Genomic DNA, 18192 nt, shown 5'->3' with positions numbered 1-18192 from the left:
GGAAGGTCCTTTCATGGATTGAGAACTGGTTAAAGGACAGGGAACAAAGGGTAGGAATTAATGGTAAATTCTCAGAATAGAGAGGGGTAAATAGTGGTGTTCCCCAAGGGTCAGTCCTAGGACCAATCCTATTCAATTTATTCATAAATGATCTGGAGAAAGGGGTAAAGAGTGAGGTGGCAAAGTTTGCAGATGATACTAAACTACTCAAGATAGTTAAGACCAAAGCAGATTGTGAAGAACTTCAAAAAGATCTCACAAAACTAAGTGATTGGGCAACAAAATGGAAATGAAATTTAACGTGGATAAATGTAAAGTAACGCACATTGGAAAAAATAACCCCAACTATACATACAATATGATGGGGGCTAATTTAGCTACAACGAGTCAGGAAAAAGATCTTGGAGTCATCGTGGATAGTTCTCTGAAGATGTCCACGCAGTGTGCAGAGGCGGTCAAAAAAGCAAACAGGATGTTAGGAATCATTAAAAAGGGGATAGAGAATAAGACTGAGAATATATTATTGTCCTTATATAAATCCATGGTACGCCCGCATCTCGAATACTGCGTACAGATGTGGTCTCCTCACCTGAAAAAAGATATTCTAGCACTAGAAAAGGTTCAGAAAAGGGCAACTAAAATGATTAGGGGTTTGGAGATGGATGGCAGGCGAGAGATCACTTGATCATTGCCTATTAGGTTCACTCCCTCTGGGGCACCTGGCATTGGCCACTGTCGGTAGACAGATACTGGGCTAGATGGACCTTTGGTCTGACCCGGTACGGCCGTTCTCATGTTCTGGAACCAGTTTGCCAGCACAGTGCTGCCTGCCCCCAATGCGAAGCCTAGACCAATACAAAAGAGGCTCACTGGGCACAGTGCTGTGTGCCACAATGCCAGCAAGCCATAGTACTGTTATAACACTTGGATGTGCTCCGGAGGGTGCTCTGGTTTTAGGAAGTCCTATTCTCTGCTGTCTCATGTGCTGTGATTTGGGTATTGTGTTTAACATAATGAGGGAGTAGGGTTAATAGCCTGGTGGGGAGTTGGATGGTAGCAGACATTATGGTCTTTTTAAGGAGAACATGAGTGTTCTTAAAAGAGCTTTTGTTTATGTCTTCCGTGTACACAAAGGGATTTTGTGAAGTCATGTTGTTATTGGGAATCAAGGAGAGAGTCTGGAGCATATAGGTATGCCCCAAGTCAAGAACTTCCTAGCACCACCAGTGGTGAGAGTCACAGCTCTCTAGATCACACCTATCATTTTCATGAGAAGGAGAGTCAAGGGACAGGCTTCCAAGTCACCACCACTGCTGAATTCTGAGATCCTGCAGCAACAGCAGTTGCCCTCTACACATGGGGCAGTGTTACCTATTACCATCCTCCTCTTTCTCTGCACCAGCATTGCAATCCATGCCTGGGGGGTGAGGGGGAAAAGAAGAGAACACAATCACCTCTTGGAGTGAAAGCAAGGGGTCTCTAAAATCATCTCTGGCAGCTAGGCACAAAGCAGCGGGGAGCAGCTCCAGAATTCCAGACCAGGAGGATTTCTAGGCTTCAGCATGACAAGGGGTCTTGAGGAAGGAACAAAAGAGGCAGGGTGACAGAGGTAGGTTTGTAAGTACAGGGCAAGGAGCAGGCAGCAAGAAGAAAGGCGGGCCAAGGGAGAAAGAGAACTATTCCAGACCAAAGGGAGATAGAAAGTGGGCCGCAGGCAGCAAAGGCACCCCCTACAAGGGGTGCATAAGGGAGTCCCTGGTTGGTACTAGAGACATAAGGCACAGGCAAGCCAGGGGACCTATATCAACAGACACCACAGGGCCCAGCTTGCCATAAGACCACAAAGCCCTTTACAGCCAGAGACGCCCCCTGCCGTCCCCTTATATAGTGGGGACCTGCGTTCCATAATGCCCTGCGGTGAGTTGGGGCACGCCTGCGCAGTTAGCGCCACGGTTGCACTCGCTCAGGCTCTGCTATTAGCGCGCACGCGCGGGAAGAGGGAGACGGCGCGTGTCCAGCGGGCGCGAGAGATTGTTGTGTAATGGGCGGCACTTAGGAAGCTAGTGCGCCTGCGCTAGCAACCGCCTCTTACGAGCACGAGGTCAGTCCCGCGCGTGCGTGCGCGCACAGGTCTTGCCGCTGGCGACGGGCGCACCTGTCCGTTCCTCTTGACGCAAGCGCATTGGGCATGCCATGGCGCAGACGCTCGGCGGGGTCTGTTCTGCGGCTGCGTCGCGATCACCCCCTCGCGGGCCGCCGGGGAGTTACTCCTAGATGCACGCGCGCGTCCCTCCAGCCGTTCAGTTGTGCGCATGCGCAGCGGTGTAACGCCAGCCATTGCCTGACCGAGGGGCGCCCGAGCTGGGCTGCGCTGCGCTGGTGGGACAAGGCGGCTGAGCGATAGGCCGCTGCGGAGCACGGAGCGACCCGGCTCCGCCACTCCCCTGAGAGGTATGGGGCCCGCACCATGTGGCCGGGTACGGGGGGAGTCCGGCGGCGGGGTTCCACCGAGCTCCTGTGTGACGCAGAAGGCGCCGCGGCCGCTGAGGAGACGCTCAAAATGGCGGCCCGGAGGCGATGGGGAAGGGGCGGAGCGAGGAGCCCAGAGGCGAGGGGGAGGGGCGGCCTTAGGGGTGCTGCTGTTGGGGAGGGTCTCGCGCCCACAATGCTGTGCGGCGGGGGCGGTGCCAGCCCTGGGTCAGGGTTACTGGGTCAGTCGGGCCTGGGGCCGGGGACTGGAACGCTGCACGCTGTGAACGCTGCACGGGGACTGAACCGCCCTCTCCCCCTGCACATTTCGGGGGCCAGTAGGCTGGGTACGGCACAGCCCCGAGCGCACCGGCCGGCCAGGCAAGGTAAAGAATAGCGGGTGTTGGCGTAGCACAGCGCAGCCAGTGCAGTGCAGGACGGGAGGCTCGTTCCTGGCCCAAAGGGGTTAGTAGCTGTGCGGTGACCAGACTTATCTCAGGTTACCTTCCACGTGTGCTTTCAGTCTGGGGTTTGCTTTCTTTTTTGGCACTTACGTTCTGTTTGACTAGAAGTTCCAAATCTTGGGCCATAAATCTGCTATGGGCAGAGTGGGGAACAAAAATCAGTGATTAAAAATATGGATTAAAAATTAAGTTAAATATAGATTTTTATTAAAATAAACCTTTACAACTAACTTTGAAATAGCTTATCTATGTTAAGTCCTAAATATATTCAAATTTATTCAAACTTATTCAGAAAGTTTAAATACAAGAAAATAATATTAAGCAGTATGTGCAGTTTGTTGAAGACGTAAATTATTAGCAGTACTAGCCTCTTCTGTAAATGGAGAGGGAATATTTTCTTCCAGTTAATTCACTCACTTCAGTTCAATGACTCGGTCATTAAGAAGCCAGGTGGGAGTTGAAAAAGGAGAGAAACTTATTTTCCTCTTTCAATCTAAGAACAAAAATTGAGAGAGGCACTAGTTCTAAAAATCTTGAAGGACATGGTGACCATAAGCAATCAGTTCAATGCACTAATAATACTTTGTGTAATGAATCCGTTTTAAATGCAGAAATGTTTTGGTCAATTTTTGTATGTATGCAGCACATTTAAAGTAGTTTAATAAAATAAAAATACTGGATTTATGCATTTTAATTTAATTTGAATTTCATCCAATTATAGTTTGACACAATTTGCGAGTAAAAAATTAATCTAGTAAAGTTAATCTATATAATTGCTAAATAAATGTGTGTGGATACAGTGTATCCTGGATAGCAAAAGGAAGCACCAAATTTAGCGTAAAGGCTCTTTTAGTTGTCAATCAACATATTATAATCATTACTATCTAATGAGAATCAACCTTTCTTTAGGAAAATAACTAAAATGTTGTACAAATGCAAAACATGATTAAAATAGATTATTCAAATCAACCTACCCTGTCTGTGGGGTCTTAAAGGGACATATTTGTTGGGATTAGATTTTTTTTTTCCCTCTAGAAGAAACCATTCCCCAAAATGACCAATCTGTTCATATTTTCAAAAATGTGTCAGCAAGAGCTAATTAGGAACAATCTTGCATTGGTTGGGGGTGGGGGGTGGAGCGGAGAGGTAGATTTGGTTTTATTAGCATTGGTCCTCAAATGGTGGGGGTGCAGAGGAGTGTTTCTGGAGGGCAAGACAGGGCCCAGGCCAGCCCCCACAGGGGGCAGGAAGGGAGCACCACCCAGCCCCTGGCCCCTGAGGGGACATGGAGAGATTTCATAACTGATGGGAGCGGGGTGACAGAAAAAGTTTGGGGACCACTGCATTAGGGGGTTAGTGGATGGATTCAACACTACTGGCTTCCTCTTCCCCTGTTCTTCATTTCCAAAGTATCTTGATAGGAGCCTACAGTCTACTTGATTTATGGTTATGTTCAGTGTCTTTCAAAGAACTTTCATCTCTTGAAAGATTTTTGTCAAGTTCAGAGCTCTTCTGCAAGTCAAGATCTCACTTTTTTGTGGCCATCTCAAGTTTAAGGGGAACTGAAGTTTGATTAATACTGAATCTTTATCACTCTGTGCCAGCAAATTAAAACTTTCCTCTGCCAAATGCTGGTGTCTTGTTTTTTAAAATAATTAAAAGCATGATATTTAAGATGGGAAGCATTAGTGTTGCTATTGCTTTTTCTCCAGCTCACTTAGGCCCTGGATCCTGCATGTTGTTCCATGTGGGCAGATCTTTGCATGTATGCAGTGACCCATGGAATTCAGTGGGGTGCTGCAAATGTACAGAAGTCTGCCCACATGGAACAATTAGCAGGATTGGGGCTTTTCTTAACATTAGCAGAGGGGAAACAAAGGCTTTGAAAAGCACATAGGTCTATATACTAATAGTAAAAATTGTTTTAAGGATACACTAAAGCAGTGGGTCTCAAACTTTTTTTACTGGCGACCTTTCACATAGCAAGCCTCTGAGTGTGACCCCCCCTCCAATAAATTAAACACATTTTGTAATATATTTAACGCCATTATAAATGCTGGAGGCAAGTGGGGTTTGGGGTGGAGGTTGACAGCTCGTGACCCCCCACATAATGACCTCACGACCCCCTGTTTGAGAACCCCTACACTAAAGCTTTTTTCCCACTTTCAGTACTATTTGCTAATTGATTTTTGCTAATGTGCAGCTCTATAACAGCTTGCTGTGTTGAACTCAAATAGCAGTTTCAAAAGGTTTCAAGTGAGTAGCATATTACTAATTACATATCAAGTTCTAGTCATATTTCAGAAATTTTAGTTGTGCTTTCTTAAAATGACAGGTTTCAGAGTAGCAGCCGTGTTAGTCTGTATCTGCAAAAAGAACAGGAGTACTTGTGGCGGGGGTGTGGGGGGGAAATAAACATGGGGAAATAGTTTTACTTAGTTTAACTAGTATTAACTATTTCCTCATGTTCATTTCCCCCCCCCCACCCAACTTCTTATCAACTGCTGCAAATGGATCATTTTGATTACCACTACAAGAAGTTTTTTTTTTTTCTCTCCTGCTGGTAATAGCACACCTTAACTGATCACTCTCATTAGTGTGTGTATGGTAACACCCATTGTTTCATGTTCTCTCTGTGTGTGTATATCTATATATATCTGTATTTTCCACTGCATGCATCTGATGAAGTGGGCTGTAGCCCATGAAAGCTTATGCTCAAATAAATTTGTTAGTCTCTAAGGTTTCTTAAAATGCTTTCTCATCTGGGGATGGATATGTTTTGTTAAATGTCACTTTCAGCAATCTCATGTCTCATAAGTATCTAATGTTAACTTCACATTATCTGCTGGTAGTTTGGAGTGCTGAGTTTATGTATTCAGTTTAATAATCAGATATATTGCTTATGTCAATATTTGACTAGATTTAACTTTGAGCAATGTATATGCTACTTAGGTGCAATCACTGAATTCAAGCTTTCTGAAATACATGTCTTGTCGTGTTTTGTTTCCTTTCATTCCTGGGAATGAGTTAGGTTAATTTTGTCACTGAATTCCTTCCCTGGAATACAGGAAAAATGTGGGCCTCCTGTGGTATAATCACTAATAATTAGCAGAGTGGATTTGATTTAAATCAGATTGATTTAAATCGCTAGTCAAAGGTACATGCTATACCTGTTACGGAAGTATTTTGCAATTTCAACAACATTAGCCTTTATTTCTGGAACACTGAAGTCTTTGGCTAGGAGGTGCGTCAAATGAGCACTGCAACCCTATGTTGTTAGCTTGGGACTCTTCACTCTCTTCTAAATTTCTTCTCATCTTGGATACATTTGTAGCATTGTCTGTGATCAAGCTGCCTACTAGACATTTGAATTTTTGTTCAGAGTTTTACTGCAATTTCTTATAAGTATTCTGCTGTGTGTGCATTTCCTGATGTATCAATTGTTTCTGTAAGGAAGACAGTCCCTTCTTCTGTTGTGACATAAGCACATACAACAGGATCATTGTGGACACTGCTCCACCCATCGAGACTTAGGTTAACAATTTCACCCTCTAAACCTTTTGCACACTGCTCAATTCTCTTTCATTTATCCAGCAATTTGCCTGCGACATCTGCTCTGTTGGGTGGACTGTATCCTGATCTTAATGACTGAGCCATGTTAATGAAGTGTGATTTAACTGAGCCATGTTAAATCATACGGAAAGGAGAATTTGTTGCATAAACAACCGGGCAGTTACCTTTTTTTGTAATCTGCTGGTTCTTATCACAAACTTCTCTGTGGTTGTTTCTGGATGATGGAGGGTTTTTTTCTTTTTGCTATGGGTGATATACTGTAGCTATGTGACATACATGATGTGACTGAAACACTATCATTGGCAGATGACTCTGAAACTACAGAAAATGATGGTGATCTTGAAGGTGGATAGTCTTCAGAATCCTGTATGTTGAGGATGGATTCTCCTAAACAAAATAAATCAATGCAGTTATTTAATTATTATTACCATACTGCTCATTTAGTATTACTCATTGCATTCACTGACAGTCATTACTACTTAAAAGGTGAAATTGTAAAAGGAAGATCTGCCTGTTTCAGCTACTGTATTTATTTTTTATCACAACTGCATCTAAAATGATAGTACCATAGAGTAACAACTATATTTTTTGCTCAAACATGAGAATTCAAGAATAGTCCAGAAGGAAGACAGGCAGTCCTTAAGAAAGAAGTATGAAATAAAAAAATTTACCAACCTGAAGATCCTGCATGTTCAGATATGTGCCTTTCATCATCTTCAACGCAGCTTCCTCCTGAGAAGGAACACTTCTCATGACGTTGTTTCATTGAGGCAACCAGGCCTGGCATTTCTTTGTTGCACTGTTTGCATTTTGCATGCATGCCTGTCTTACCCACAGGTAGAGGAACTTAATTAAAATATTCCCAAACTGAGTCTCTCTTACAGCCTGCTACCATTATAGGTTTTCCCTTCTAGTGAGAGGGTGGTATGTAGATCTCAAATCAATGATGGCTACACTCAGAAAGAGCTCAAGACTTCTGGAGTATGCTGCTCAAACTGTTTCCCTTTTGTTTCTACTGCCTGTCCCTCCCTTCTCACATTTATCTCCAGACTTCTTCTCCTTGTCCAGATGTAGTCCGCCCCCAACAATCTTCTATTCATTGAAGTTTTTGGAACTTTGCACTTTTAGGGAGAGGTAAGGGAGTGACTCTGTGTACACAAATTTGCAGAGGGACAATAGGGTTGAGGTCTGTTATTTCTCACCTCTATATATTTATTTATTTAACATACTTGTTAACAGCAAAAATGTTTTATCTCTGGAGAAACAAATCCACAGTTTGAGAAATGCAAAACTAAGCATCTCTGATGGTATCTTCTAGACCAGAGTGGGGCAAACTATGGCCTGTAGGCCTCTTCCCTCTGGCCCCTGAGCTCTTGCCAGGGAGTGGGGTCAGGAGAGGCCTGTGGAGGAGCCAGCCGAGGGAGGGTGAAGGCTAGCCCCTGGCCCCTTCCCCTTCTGCTCCCCCGCCTCCCTCGCAGTCACAGTTCCCCCAGCACCTGCGCAGCATGGCTGCAGCTCTGGCCAGGCAGCATGGCTATAGCGCCGCCAGACCTGCTGCTCCATGGTGGCATGGGAAGGGAGCAGGGGGAGTTCGGGGGGGGGATGAGTTCTGAGTAGCATTGGGAGTTGCAGGGGTGCAGTCAAGGGGCCTAGTCCCTGCTGCCGGAGACAGGGGCAGAGCAAGCCAGGGGCCCCCTCCACCCCCAGTCTGCTTGGCCCCTGTCCCCAGCAGCCAAGCCCAGACAGGAAGTGAGCCCTGCCTGACTGCTAGGGAGAGCAGCCATACGAGCAGGGGAAATGCACAGGGAAAGAACTGAGCCCCCCTTTCCCCAACCCCACAGGTAACGTAGAGCAGGGAGATTGGATTGGAGTGAGGGTCCCGGGAGGGTCAGGCGGTGAGGAGCAGGGGGGATTGGATAGGGGATGGGCATCTTGACGGGGCAGTCAGATGGAGAGCAGGGAGGGTTGGATGGGGGTGGGTGTTCTGGGGGCTGGATGGGGGCGGGGCCCAGGCCATACCTCGCTGTTTGGGGCACTCTATTTCACCCATCTTATTTAGAGTTCTAGCATTTGTATATAAGCACTTTAAAAACTTGTCACTTTTTAGCTGTCTCCCATTACATGATGTAATTGAATGGGCATCTTTTTCATTTGAATGTTTCTCATCAGATCCTACGCTTATTTTATCATCATCCACCCTCTCCTCCTTACTAGGATATAGAGAATTTCCATTAATAGATCCTCCCCTAAGGGATGTCTCTGTCCAAACCACATGCTCCTCTGTATCTGTCGGCTTTCCCCCAGCCCTTGTTTAAAAACTGCTCTACAGCCTTTTTAATTTTAAGTGCCAGCAATCTGGTTCCATTTTGGTTTAGGTGGAGCCCATCCTTCCTGTATAGGCTCCCCCTTTCCCCAAAGTTGCCCCAGTTCCTAATAAATCTAAACCCCTCCTCCCTGCACCATCGTTTTACCCACGCATTGAGACCCTGCAGTTCTGCCTGTCTAACTGACCCTGCTTGTGGAACTGGAAGCATTTCAGAGAATGCTACCATGGAGATCCTAGACTTCAATCTCTTACCTAGCTGCCTGCATTTGGCCTCCAGGACCTCTCACCTATCCTTCCTTTTGTCACTGGTACCTACATGTACCATGACCACCAGCTCCTCCCCAGCACTACACATAAGACTATCTAGATAGCTCACGAGATCTGCGAACTTTGTACCAGGCAGGCAAGTAACCATGTGGTTCTCCCGGTCATTGCAAACCCGACTGTGTTTCTAATGATCGAATCCCCCATAACTATTACCTGTCTCTTCCCAATAATTGGAGTTCCTTCCCCCGGAGAGGCATCCTCAGCAAGAGAAACTGGAGAAATGGTCTGAAGTAAATAAGATGAAATTCAATAAGGACAAATGCACAGTACTCCACTTAGGAAGGAACAATCAGTTGCACACATACAAAATGGGAAATGACTGCCTAGGAAGGAGTACTGCGGAAAGGGATCTGGGGGTCGTAGTAGATCACAAGCTAAAGATAAGTCAACAGTGTAACACTTGCACACACAAAAAAAAAGCAAACATCATTCTGGGATGTATTAGCAGGAGTGTTGTAAGGAAGACACGAGAAGTAATTCTTCTGCTCTACTCCGCGCTGATTAGGCCTCACCTGGAGTATTGTATCCTGTTCTGGGCGCCACATTTCAGGAAACATGGAAAAATTGGAGGAAATCCAGAGAAGAGCAACAAAAATGATGAAAGGTCTAGCAAACATGACTTATGAAGGAAGATTGAAAAAACTGGGTTTGTTTAGTTTGGAAAAGAGAAGACAGAGGGGACATAAGTTTTCAAGTACATAAAAGGTTGTTGCAAGGAGGAGGGAGAAAAGTTGTTAACTTCTGAGGATAGGACAAGAGCAATGGGTTTAAATTGCAGCAAGGGCGGTTTAGGTTGGATGTTAGGAAAAACTTCCTAACTGTCAGGGTGGCTAAGCACTGGAATAAATTGCCATGGGAGGTTGTGGAATCTCCATCAGGGATTTTTAAGAGCAGGTTGGACAAACACCTTGCAGGGATGGTCTACTCTAGAAAATACTTAGTCCTGCCCTGCGTGCAGGGGACTGGACTAGATGACCTCTCAAGGTCCCTTCCAGTTCTATGATTCTATACCACAACAACATCTGGAGGGAGAATCCTAACTATGGGATCATTTCCCTCTGTTCCAGTTCGATGTTCTCCTTCCCTGAGACTTTCATCCTCCTCAGCAGCACAGAGGCTGTCAGACTGGGGGTGGAACCGTTCTACTGTGTCCCAGAAAGTCTCATCTATGTACGTCTCTATCTCACTTAGCTCCTCCATTTCAGCCACTCTGGTCTCCAAAGCCTGTACATGGTCTCTGAGGGCCAGGAGCTCCTTGCACCAAATGCACACATACACCACCTGCCCATAGGGCAGGTAATTGGACATTCTGCATTGGGTGCAATAAACTGGATAGCCCCCACTCTGTTGCTTGACTTCTGCCTACATTCTCTTTTTAGTCCTGAAGCTGGTTCATTTGTTCTTTTGTTTTATTTTTGGCTTTAAATTTAAGGAATGTTAAGTGTATCTAGCCTCCCTCACACTTCCTCTGGAGAACTCCCTCCCAAAACTACCCTGTTAGCCTCTCCTGTTCCCTAGCTCCTCTGGTTGCTTAGCAGGGGGCTTTTTAAAGCTCTGGTCTTCCTGAGTAGCTCCTCTCCCTGGTGATGGGTGCTAAAGGGCTTAGGGATCAAAACCTACTTAAGAAGTTCTCAGCCTTGCCTAGCAGGTCACTAGGCTCAGCACAAACACGGTCCCCCAAACAAACAGACCACAGGGTATATTTCAGTCAGGCAGCATGTACACCACAAACACAGACACTACAGACAACAAACTTACCCCAAGGGTTACCTAATCGCTCCTCCTTCACCTGGAGAACTCCCTCACAAAACTCTCCTGTTAGCTGTTCCTGTTTGCTAGCTCCTTCTTTTATATCCTAAAGATGAGCTCTTCATTTCCTTTGCCTGTCTGACATAAAGACTACTCAAATGTTTTTGTTTTGCTTAACTCAAACATGATGCTTTTAAACTTCAAAAGCTGTGGCGAGACAAGTACAGTACATCAACTCTGTTAAAGAAGTTTTGGTTTGGAAAGTTGAGAATGACTGGAAAGGAAGTTACAGGCTATATTTTAGAAGGATTCTCAATGAGATTTCTTCTATAAAACCTCATGCTGAAACCTAAACTACTTCAGAAAAATGAAACTAACAAAACAACCACTTTCAGGAAGTTGTAATCTGATCTAGCTTCTTTACAATATAGTAGTTGATGTACTTGTAAGTACAGGCAGAACTGTGCAGTTCAGACTCCAAGCTTCAAAAGACCTCTCAAATTTTGTAACTCCTTATTCCCAAGAATGTGAGCCAAGTTGCAGCTGTTCATTTTTTGGTTAGTTTGGGCAACTTTTGACTGTACTCTATCCTTATTCGTAGGTGCCTCTGTCATCTTGAAGGATTCATTTGTCTGTGCCTTCATCTGGAATTGAAAAAGCTTACTGTTCAGAAAGAAGAGTCCATTGTCGTGCTATTTTTTTTGCTCTTGCCTTAAGTAGCTTCAGCTTTGAGATGAGTGAGATGGTCTTTATTTGTACAGGTACACAATCAGTGCAGGTTCTTACTGAAATTTTCTGAACACAGAATATAAATATTCACTTGTTGCATCCCTTAAATGGGGTTTTGGTATAGTACCTTAATCACGGGAACAGTTACACTGGTATTCACAATGAAAAGGATCAAACTACTCCCAGATAAGAGCATTATACTTCATGGGTGAATTGATCCTTGTTTAAAAAAAAATGTACCCTACATGAATAAGGTTCTCCTTTACAATTATATTTCTTTCCAGTAGTTTTGTAATTAATAATTTTCGTAACAGAATATATTTGGATGTAACATACTTTTTCCTGTGTTTTGTAAAGGATTTTAAAATTTGCTCATATTTTGTGAGGTAATTTACAGTGGCTTTGAAGAGGTTTCTTTGAAGATCTAAAACTCATTGTTCAGAAGATGCTGCTGAGGAGAAGACAACTGCCGGATGTCTTTCTGTCTCATGTAAAACATAATAATCATGGGTGTTTGGCAAAATACACTTAACTACAAATTGCCCAGTGGAATAGATGAGAATTCTTACAGCAAGAGATTTGACTTTGTTGTTCACAGAACTCTACCTTCTAATGTGTGTGTGTATGTGTATATTTTAAACTATGACATTAAAATACTGCTTCAAGACTTCTTAAAAATGTTTTGCTTGCATTGTGGAATCCACTGCACAAAGTAGTTGAAAAGAAAATAATACAATATTTGTGTTTTAACTTTCAGCTTTGTGTTGTTCTTGGAAAGTTTCGCACCATTTGTGAATTCCCTGAATCTTGGCATTGTAAGTCCACTTCTGTTGGGCCCTCCTCCTTTACAGCTTGCTCAAATTAAGACGCAGTTGGCTCTTCAGCAGTTAACATCAGCTGCCTCAAACAATTCTACACCACCTTATGCTTTGTTAAATCAGGCATTCCTGAAAATCGCCATGTTTAATCCCAGAGGAAACTTGCATCAGAGGCCAAGAGCACCTAACCCATCTGGCTCAAAACCTCCAGGAGCGTTTAGGGGAGGTGGCATAGGAGGTCTTCAAAGAAAGCCTGCACCTGGAACACCTCAAGGAATTTCACAAAGATTTGGAGGACATGAAAATTTACAGCGGACAGGATCACGAAGAACTAATGTTCAGGTAACTCAACACCGAACTGATCCAAGGCAAGCAAAGGAGATGGCAAACTTACAGGAAGAGCAAAAGGAAAAGGTTCGTACTTCACGTTGGGATAACAATCCGTGTCCAACTGGAAACACAAGCCGAAAGCACCCTGTGTCAACCCGGATCACAGAGCAGAATACAAATGTCCAGAGCCGTTATACAACAGAGAGTGCATCAAGTATTTTAGCAAGTTTTGGATTATCTAATGAAGATCTGGAGGAACTCAGTCGCTACCCAGATGATCAGTTAACACCTGAAAACATGCCGCTAATTTTGAGGGATATACGAATGCGTAAAATGGGTCATCAGTTACCCAATTTACATTCTCAGAGCAGAGAAAAAGAAACAGTTGGTGGAACGGGTGGCTCAACTGTTAAGAGCAAAGTGATTGATTATGGGCACACAAGCAGGTATGGATACACTGAAGATCCTCTTGAGGTGCGTGTGTACAATCCTGAAGAACCAGCTGAAGAGAACAGGAAAGAATTTCAACCGCAGCAAACTATTTCAGTTCAATCATCCAATGTAACATGTAACCCGATGTTTCCAGTTGAGGAATTAATGAAACAGTTGGGTTTCCATAGTGATTCATCCAATACTCGGTCATTTTTTCCAGTTGATGCTACAGGCAAGGTGCCAGGGTTATGTATGACACCTACAGGACTCCCAATGGTGAAACCTATGAGCCAGCCTGGGATGCCGCCTATGATGCCACCTATGAGCCAGCCTGGGATGCCGCCTATGATGCCACCTATGAGCCAGCCTGCGATGCCGCCTATGATGCCACCTGTTATGCCGCCTATGCCCCAATCTGTGATGACACCCATTGTCCAGCAGTCTTTGACCCAGCCACCTATGGCCCAACCTGTGATGCCACCTATCAGCCATCCACCCTTTTCAGCTGAACTTCTTGCAGCTGTAAGACATCATGAAAGGATTCAGCATGAATCTGGGACTAATCAGTCTAATGCACAGATTGGCTCAGGTCAGAAGAACTTCCAGACACAAGCTGAAGCTCCTATTAAGTCTCCTTTTGGAGTTGTGAAAGCCTCTTGGCTTCCAGTGTTTTCACAGGCTGCTGCCCAGAAGGTAAAGAGACTGCCGACTCCATCTATGATGAATGACTACTATGCTACATCTCCAAGGATATTTCCACATATGTGTTCTCTGTGTAACATGGAATGCACTCATATGAAGGTGAGTGTTTTTCAAAGATTACTGTACAAACATGTAACCATGTTGGATACAAGTTATCTTATTCAGTAGTTTTTTACTATGCATTAGATGACTTGTGGAGGCTTGTGCATATTGTGCTCCAGTATGATTCCTGATCTGTGGGTTTTAAAAGATTAGAAATATTAATACTGGCAGTCACCTATATAACTTCACTGGCTAGCCTGTTGCTCTTATGACTATATAGACACATAAATGTTCTTTACATCAATATTAAGTCTCTTAGGTCTTTTTGCACTGTTTTTTTTTAATATTATATTTGGCAGAGAAATAATTCTTTTCTTTAACACCTCATAACTAGGCCACTAGAAAAACACACAGCAATTTCCATACAATAGCAGAGTTTTAGGATAGATTTTCATATTGTCTCTTTCGTCTCTTCCCCCTCCTCCCCCGATGATTTTTTTTTTAAAAAGCAGTCTGAGTGGTTGCAAAGATAACACCTCTCAGAGCTATTCTTCAGTCTCTAGTAAGACCATGTTGCACCAATTCACATTCAGAGTGATAACTGCTTTCATTTATCTAACTGGGGTCTCAATTCTGAAACCTAAAGACCATTTCAATATTTAAAATAATCTTCAAGGAGTTTGGGAGTATGGGGAAAGAATATTCTAGGAGGAGAAGACCTTGGGGAGTAAATGAAAGGATGTTGGGAGTAATTTAAAAAAAAAAAATGGGTGAAAGTCATTTTTATTTGAAACTACTTGCAAAATAATTCAGCATGGTTTTCATATATTTAAATTTGCCTAAACTGTGTTACCAAAAGTTTGAAAAACCTGGGAAAAGCGTTGACAGAATTTCCGGGTGCACTACTACTGCCTTGTTTTAAAGAGGAGTAAATGGGGTTGAGGACAATCAAGAGAAGCTTCTGTACTTGTGGGAGTACAAGTGTATTTTAAATACCTTTTTTAATGGGCTTCAGTGCTTCTAGTTTTAGTATGTATAGGTTTTTATTCTGTTAAATTGTTAAAACTTAAAAAAAAAAGAAATTGGGCTTCTGATTAAAATAAAATGTTACTTAATGCTGAATGTGGTAACAAATCTGGGTTCGTAATTAGTGATTTTCTTTTCTAAAGTAAGATGTAGCTGATTCTCTTGGATATGAACTACTCGGTATCTAGCTCGCTTGTCCCTTTTAAATTCAAGTAAATATTTAAACTGCAAGTATTGACTGGAGATAACAGTTCTTTTAACCTGAATATTCTGCAACCTTATTTAATGTACGTGTGTTGCTGCTGAGTGGACAGTTGAGAATTTCTCACAATTCATTAATGTGACTTAGAAGAAAATGTTGCTAAACAACCAGAATATTCTTGAATAGCCTTTTTTTTTTGAAAAACAAAGATACAAAGGGTGGGGAGGAATCAGATTTTAAAAGCAAAGAACGAAGATCTTTCTTTTAATCTATACATATGTATTTCAAAGAGTTCATGAATCCAAATATTACTTTTGGTTTCAGCTTTCTAGTCTGTTTTTTCAAGTAAATCATCTGTTTTTTTGTATTTCAGTTACAATTGAAAGATTTCAAGGTAAAGATTTCTATGCATCCATCTTATTGTCCTCTTTGAACTCATGATAAATGTTATGCTGAAAAGACAAGTATATGATTGAAAGTTTTTTTGTACCTGAAAGTAGAACTGTATCTTCAGATGTTTTGCTTTTAGGTCAATTTTTTTAAATCTTTTGTAAGCTTGGGTATGCTACAACTTTGCAGAGCAATTGATTCAGACTCTCCAAGGTGCAAACTGTGACTTTATAAAATGGCAATTAGGAAAAGCTTGAGACAGTCTAAAAGGAGAAAGGCAAGCAAGCAGTGATGATAACAAATAAAGATATATAATGAACTATGAAGAGGATGAGAGAAATGGCAAAGTGGGGAAAATCCCCATCAACTCAGTTTCTTCTGAAGTTGGGAAATATACACCTGTACCCCAATATAACACTGTCCTCAGGAGTCAAAACCCACGTTATATCGAACTTGCTTTGATCAGCCAGAGCGCGCAGCCCCGCCCCGCTGGAGTTCTGCTTTACCGCGTTCTATCCGAATTTGTGTTATATCGGGTCATGTTATATTGGGGTAGAGGTGTATGTCCAAGAGGATGCAGACTAGTTTCATTATTGCTAGGAAGACAGCTGAATTTCAAGTTCAAATTATTAGTGGTGATTGTTAGCAAAGGATGCTACGTAAAGCAGCTGTCAGTTTTATACAGAATTATAAACTTAAACATACATAGGAGTCTGTTTTTTCTCCCTGCTGAAACTTAGTTACCTTAGGAGTTTGGTGCAGCAACCACTGTATCACCAGCAGTAGTAACCTTACACATGATCTTGGACAGGAACTGAAGAATAACGTATGCTGAGGTAACATTATGTTAAGGAAGCACAATTTGGACAGGATCTAAGAATGTAGGAATGGCCATACTGGGTCAGACCAAATTTCCATCTAGCCCAGTATCCTGTCTTCTGACAGTGGCCAATGCCAGGTGCCCCAGAGAGAATGAACAGAACAGGTAATCATCAAGTGATCCATCTCCTGTTGCCCATTCCCAGCTTCTGGCAAACAGAGGTTAGGGACACCATCCCTGCCCATCCTAGCTAATAGCCATTGATGGACCTATCCTCCATGAATTTATCTAGTTCTTTTTTGAACCCTGTTACCGTCTTGGCCTTCACACCACAGGTTGACTGTGCATTGTGTGAAAAAATACTTCCTTTTGTTTGTTTTAAACCGGCTGCCTATTAATTTCACTTGGTGACCCCTAGTTCCTGTGCAATGAGAAGGAGTAAATAACGCTTCCTTATTTACTTTCTCCAACCCAGTCATGATTTTATAGACTTCAGTCATATTCCCCCTTTAGTCCTCTTTTCCAAGCTGAAAAGTCCCAGTCTTATTAATCTCTCCTCATATGGCAGCCGTTCCATACTCCTAATCATTTTGTTGTCCTTTTCTGAACCTTTCCCAATTCTAATATATATTTTTTTGAGATGGGTTGACCACATCTGCATGCAGTATTCAAGATGTGGGTGTACCATGGATTTATATAGAGACAATATGATATTTTCTGACTTATCTATCCCTTTCTTGATGATGCCCAACATTCTGTTCGCTTTTTTTGACTGCTGCTTCACATTGAGTGGATGTTTTCAGAGAACTATCCACAATGACTCCAAGATCTCTTTCTTGAGTGGTAACAGCTAATTTAGATCCCATCATTTTAGATGTAGAGTTGGGATTATGTTTTCCAATGTGCATTACTTTGCAAAAAATAGATTAGTCATACCAGGTGGTCTAATCTCCCAGATGTCACGGTGAATAATCCAGTCCCACATGCATCCTCCCCGTGGACCCGGCAGGATTTGGTATGTGGGAGCCCACACCCCTCCTACCAGCCCATATGCTTGGAAGGAGCACTGGGAACGTCTGCACTTTCACCCAGAAAATCTCCAAGTATGTCTCCATAGCCACAGATCAGATGGTACTCCTAAAGTGTCTGTAAGGGCAGTGGGCCATGCATCATGCTCGAGATCATGCCGAATGGCCATTAGCTGGTCATTCCGGAAATCTTGGGTTCTGAGCAAGCCAGATCCCACTGCAATGCCTTCTCAGCCTCAGTGATATTCGGTACCGTCTCTGTTAAAACTTCTGGGTCATAGAACTAAGGACGGAAATAACATGTAACTCACCAACTCCAGCCTATACTTGGGTTAGCTGTGCGCCAGTCATAAGGCCAGTGGCTTTCTCTGATTGTCCTAATTTCTCTTCATGTTCTTGGTTTCTATAAATATTCCAAATTGCTGCTGCACTATTGGCCCCATCCCATAAGGTTCCAGCTAAGTCCCTCTTCTTTCTAGAGGAACCCTAGGCTCTTTGCTGTGCTAATCTAATGGCAGCCCCTTTGGAACAAATTAGGATGGGTAGAAGTGACCTGAAAGCTGGATAAGGGCAGTGTGAATTTTATCATCCCTAGTGTAGTATTAATCACAGTCCATCGATATCCTAACACATCTCTCTTTGGTGAAGTACAATGCCACATCTATTGACTAAACACTTCCATGTATTTCCAAAAGGCATTAACATTAATAACATAGGAAGGGGTACATTGCAATATGGTATTTACTGGAATTATTTCAGTACAGA

The 18192-nt window shown here is 43.1% G+C and overlaps 1 protein-coding gene across 3 annotated transcripts in view; it reads left to right on the top strand.

Moving 5' to 3' along the window:
• The first annotated feature begins 2324 nt into the window (after positions 1–2324).
• Positions 2325–18192, top strand: part of ZNF638 (zinc finger protein 638) — a 77820-nt gene continuing 61952 nt past the window's right edge. For all 3 annotated transcript variants that reach the window (XM_045018766.1, XM_045018767.1, XM_045018765.1), the window contains exons 1-2: positions 2325–2451; positions 12395–14018. In XM_045018766.1, the coding sequence (XP_044874701.1) occupies positions 12597–14018 (1422 nt within the window). In that variant the 5' untranslated portion in view covers positions 2325–2451; positions 12395–12596. The remainder of the gene's footprint in view (positions 2452–12394; positions 14019–18192) is intronic.

The sequence above is a fragment of the Mauremys mutica genome, chromosome 5 (assembly GCF_020497125.1).
Source record: "Mauremys mutica isolate MM-2020 ecotype Southern chromosome 5, ASM2049712v1, whole genome shotgun sequence".
In the NCBI taxonomy this organism is placed as follows: domain Eukaryota; kingdom Metazoa; phylum Chordata; order Testudines; family Geoemydidae; genus Mauremys; species Mauremys mutica.
This window is presented reverse-complemented; position numbering and strand designations above follow the sequence as displayed.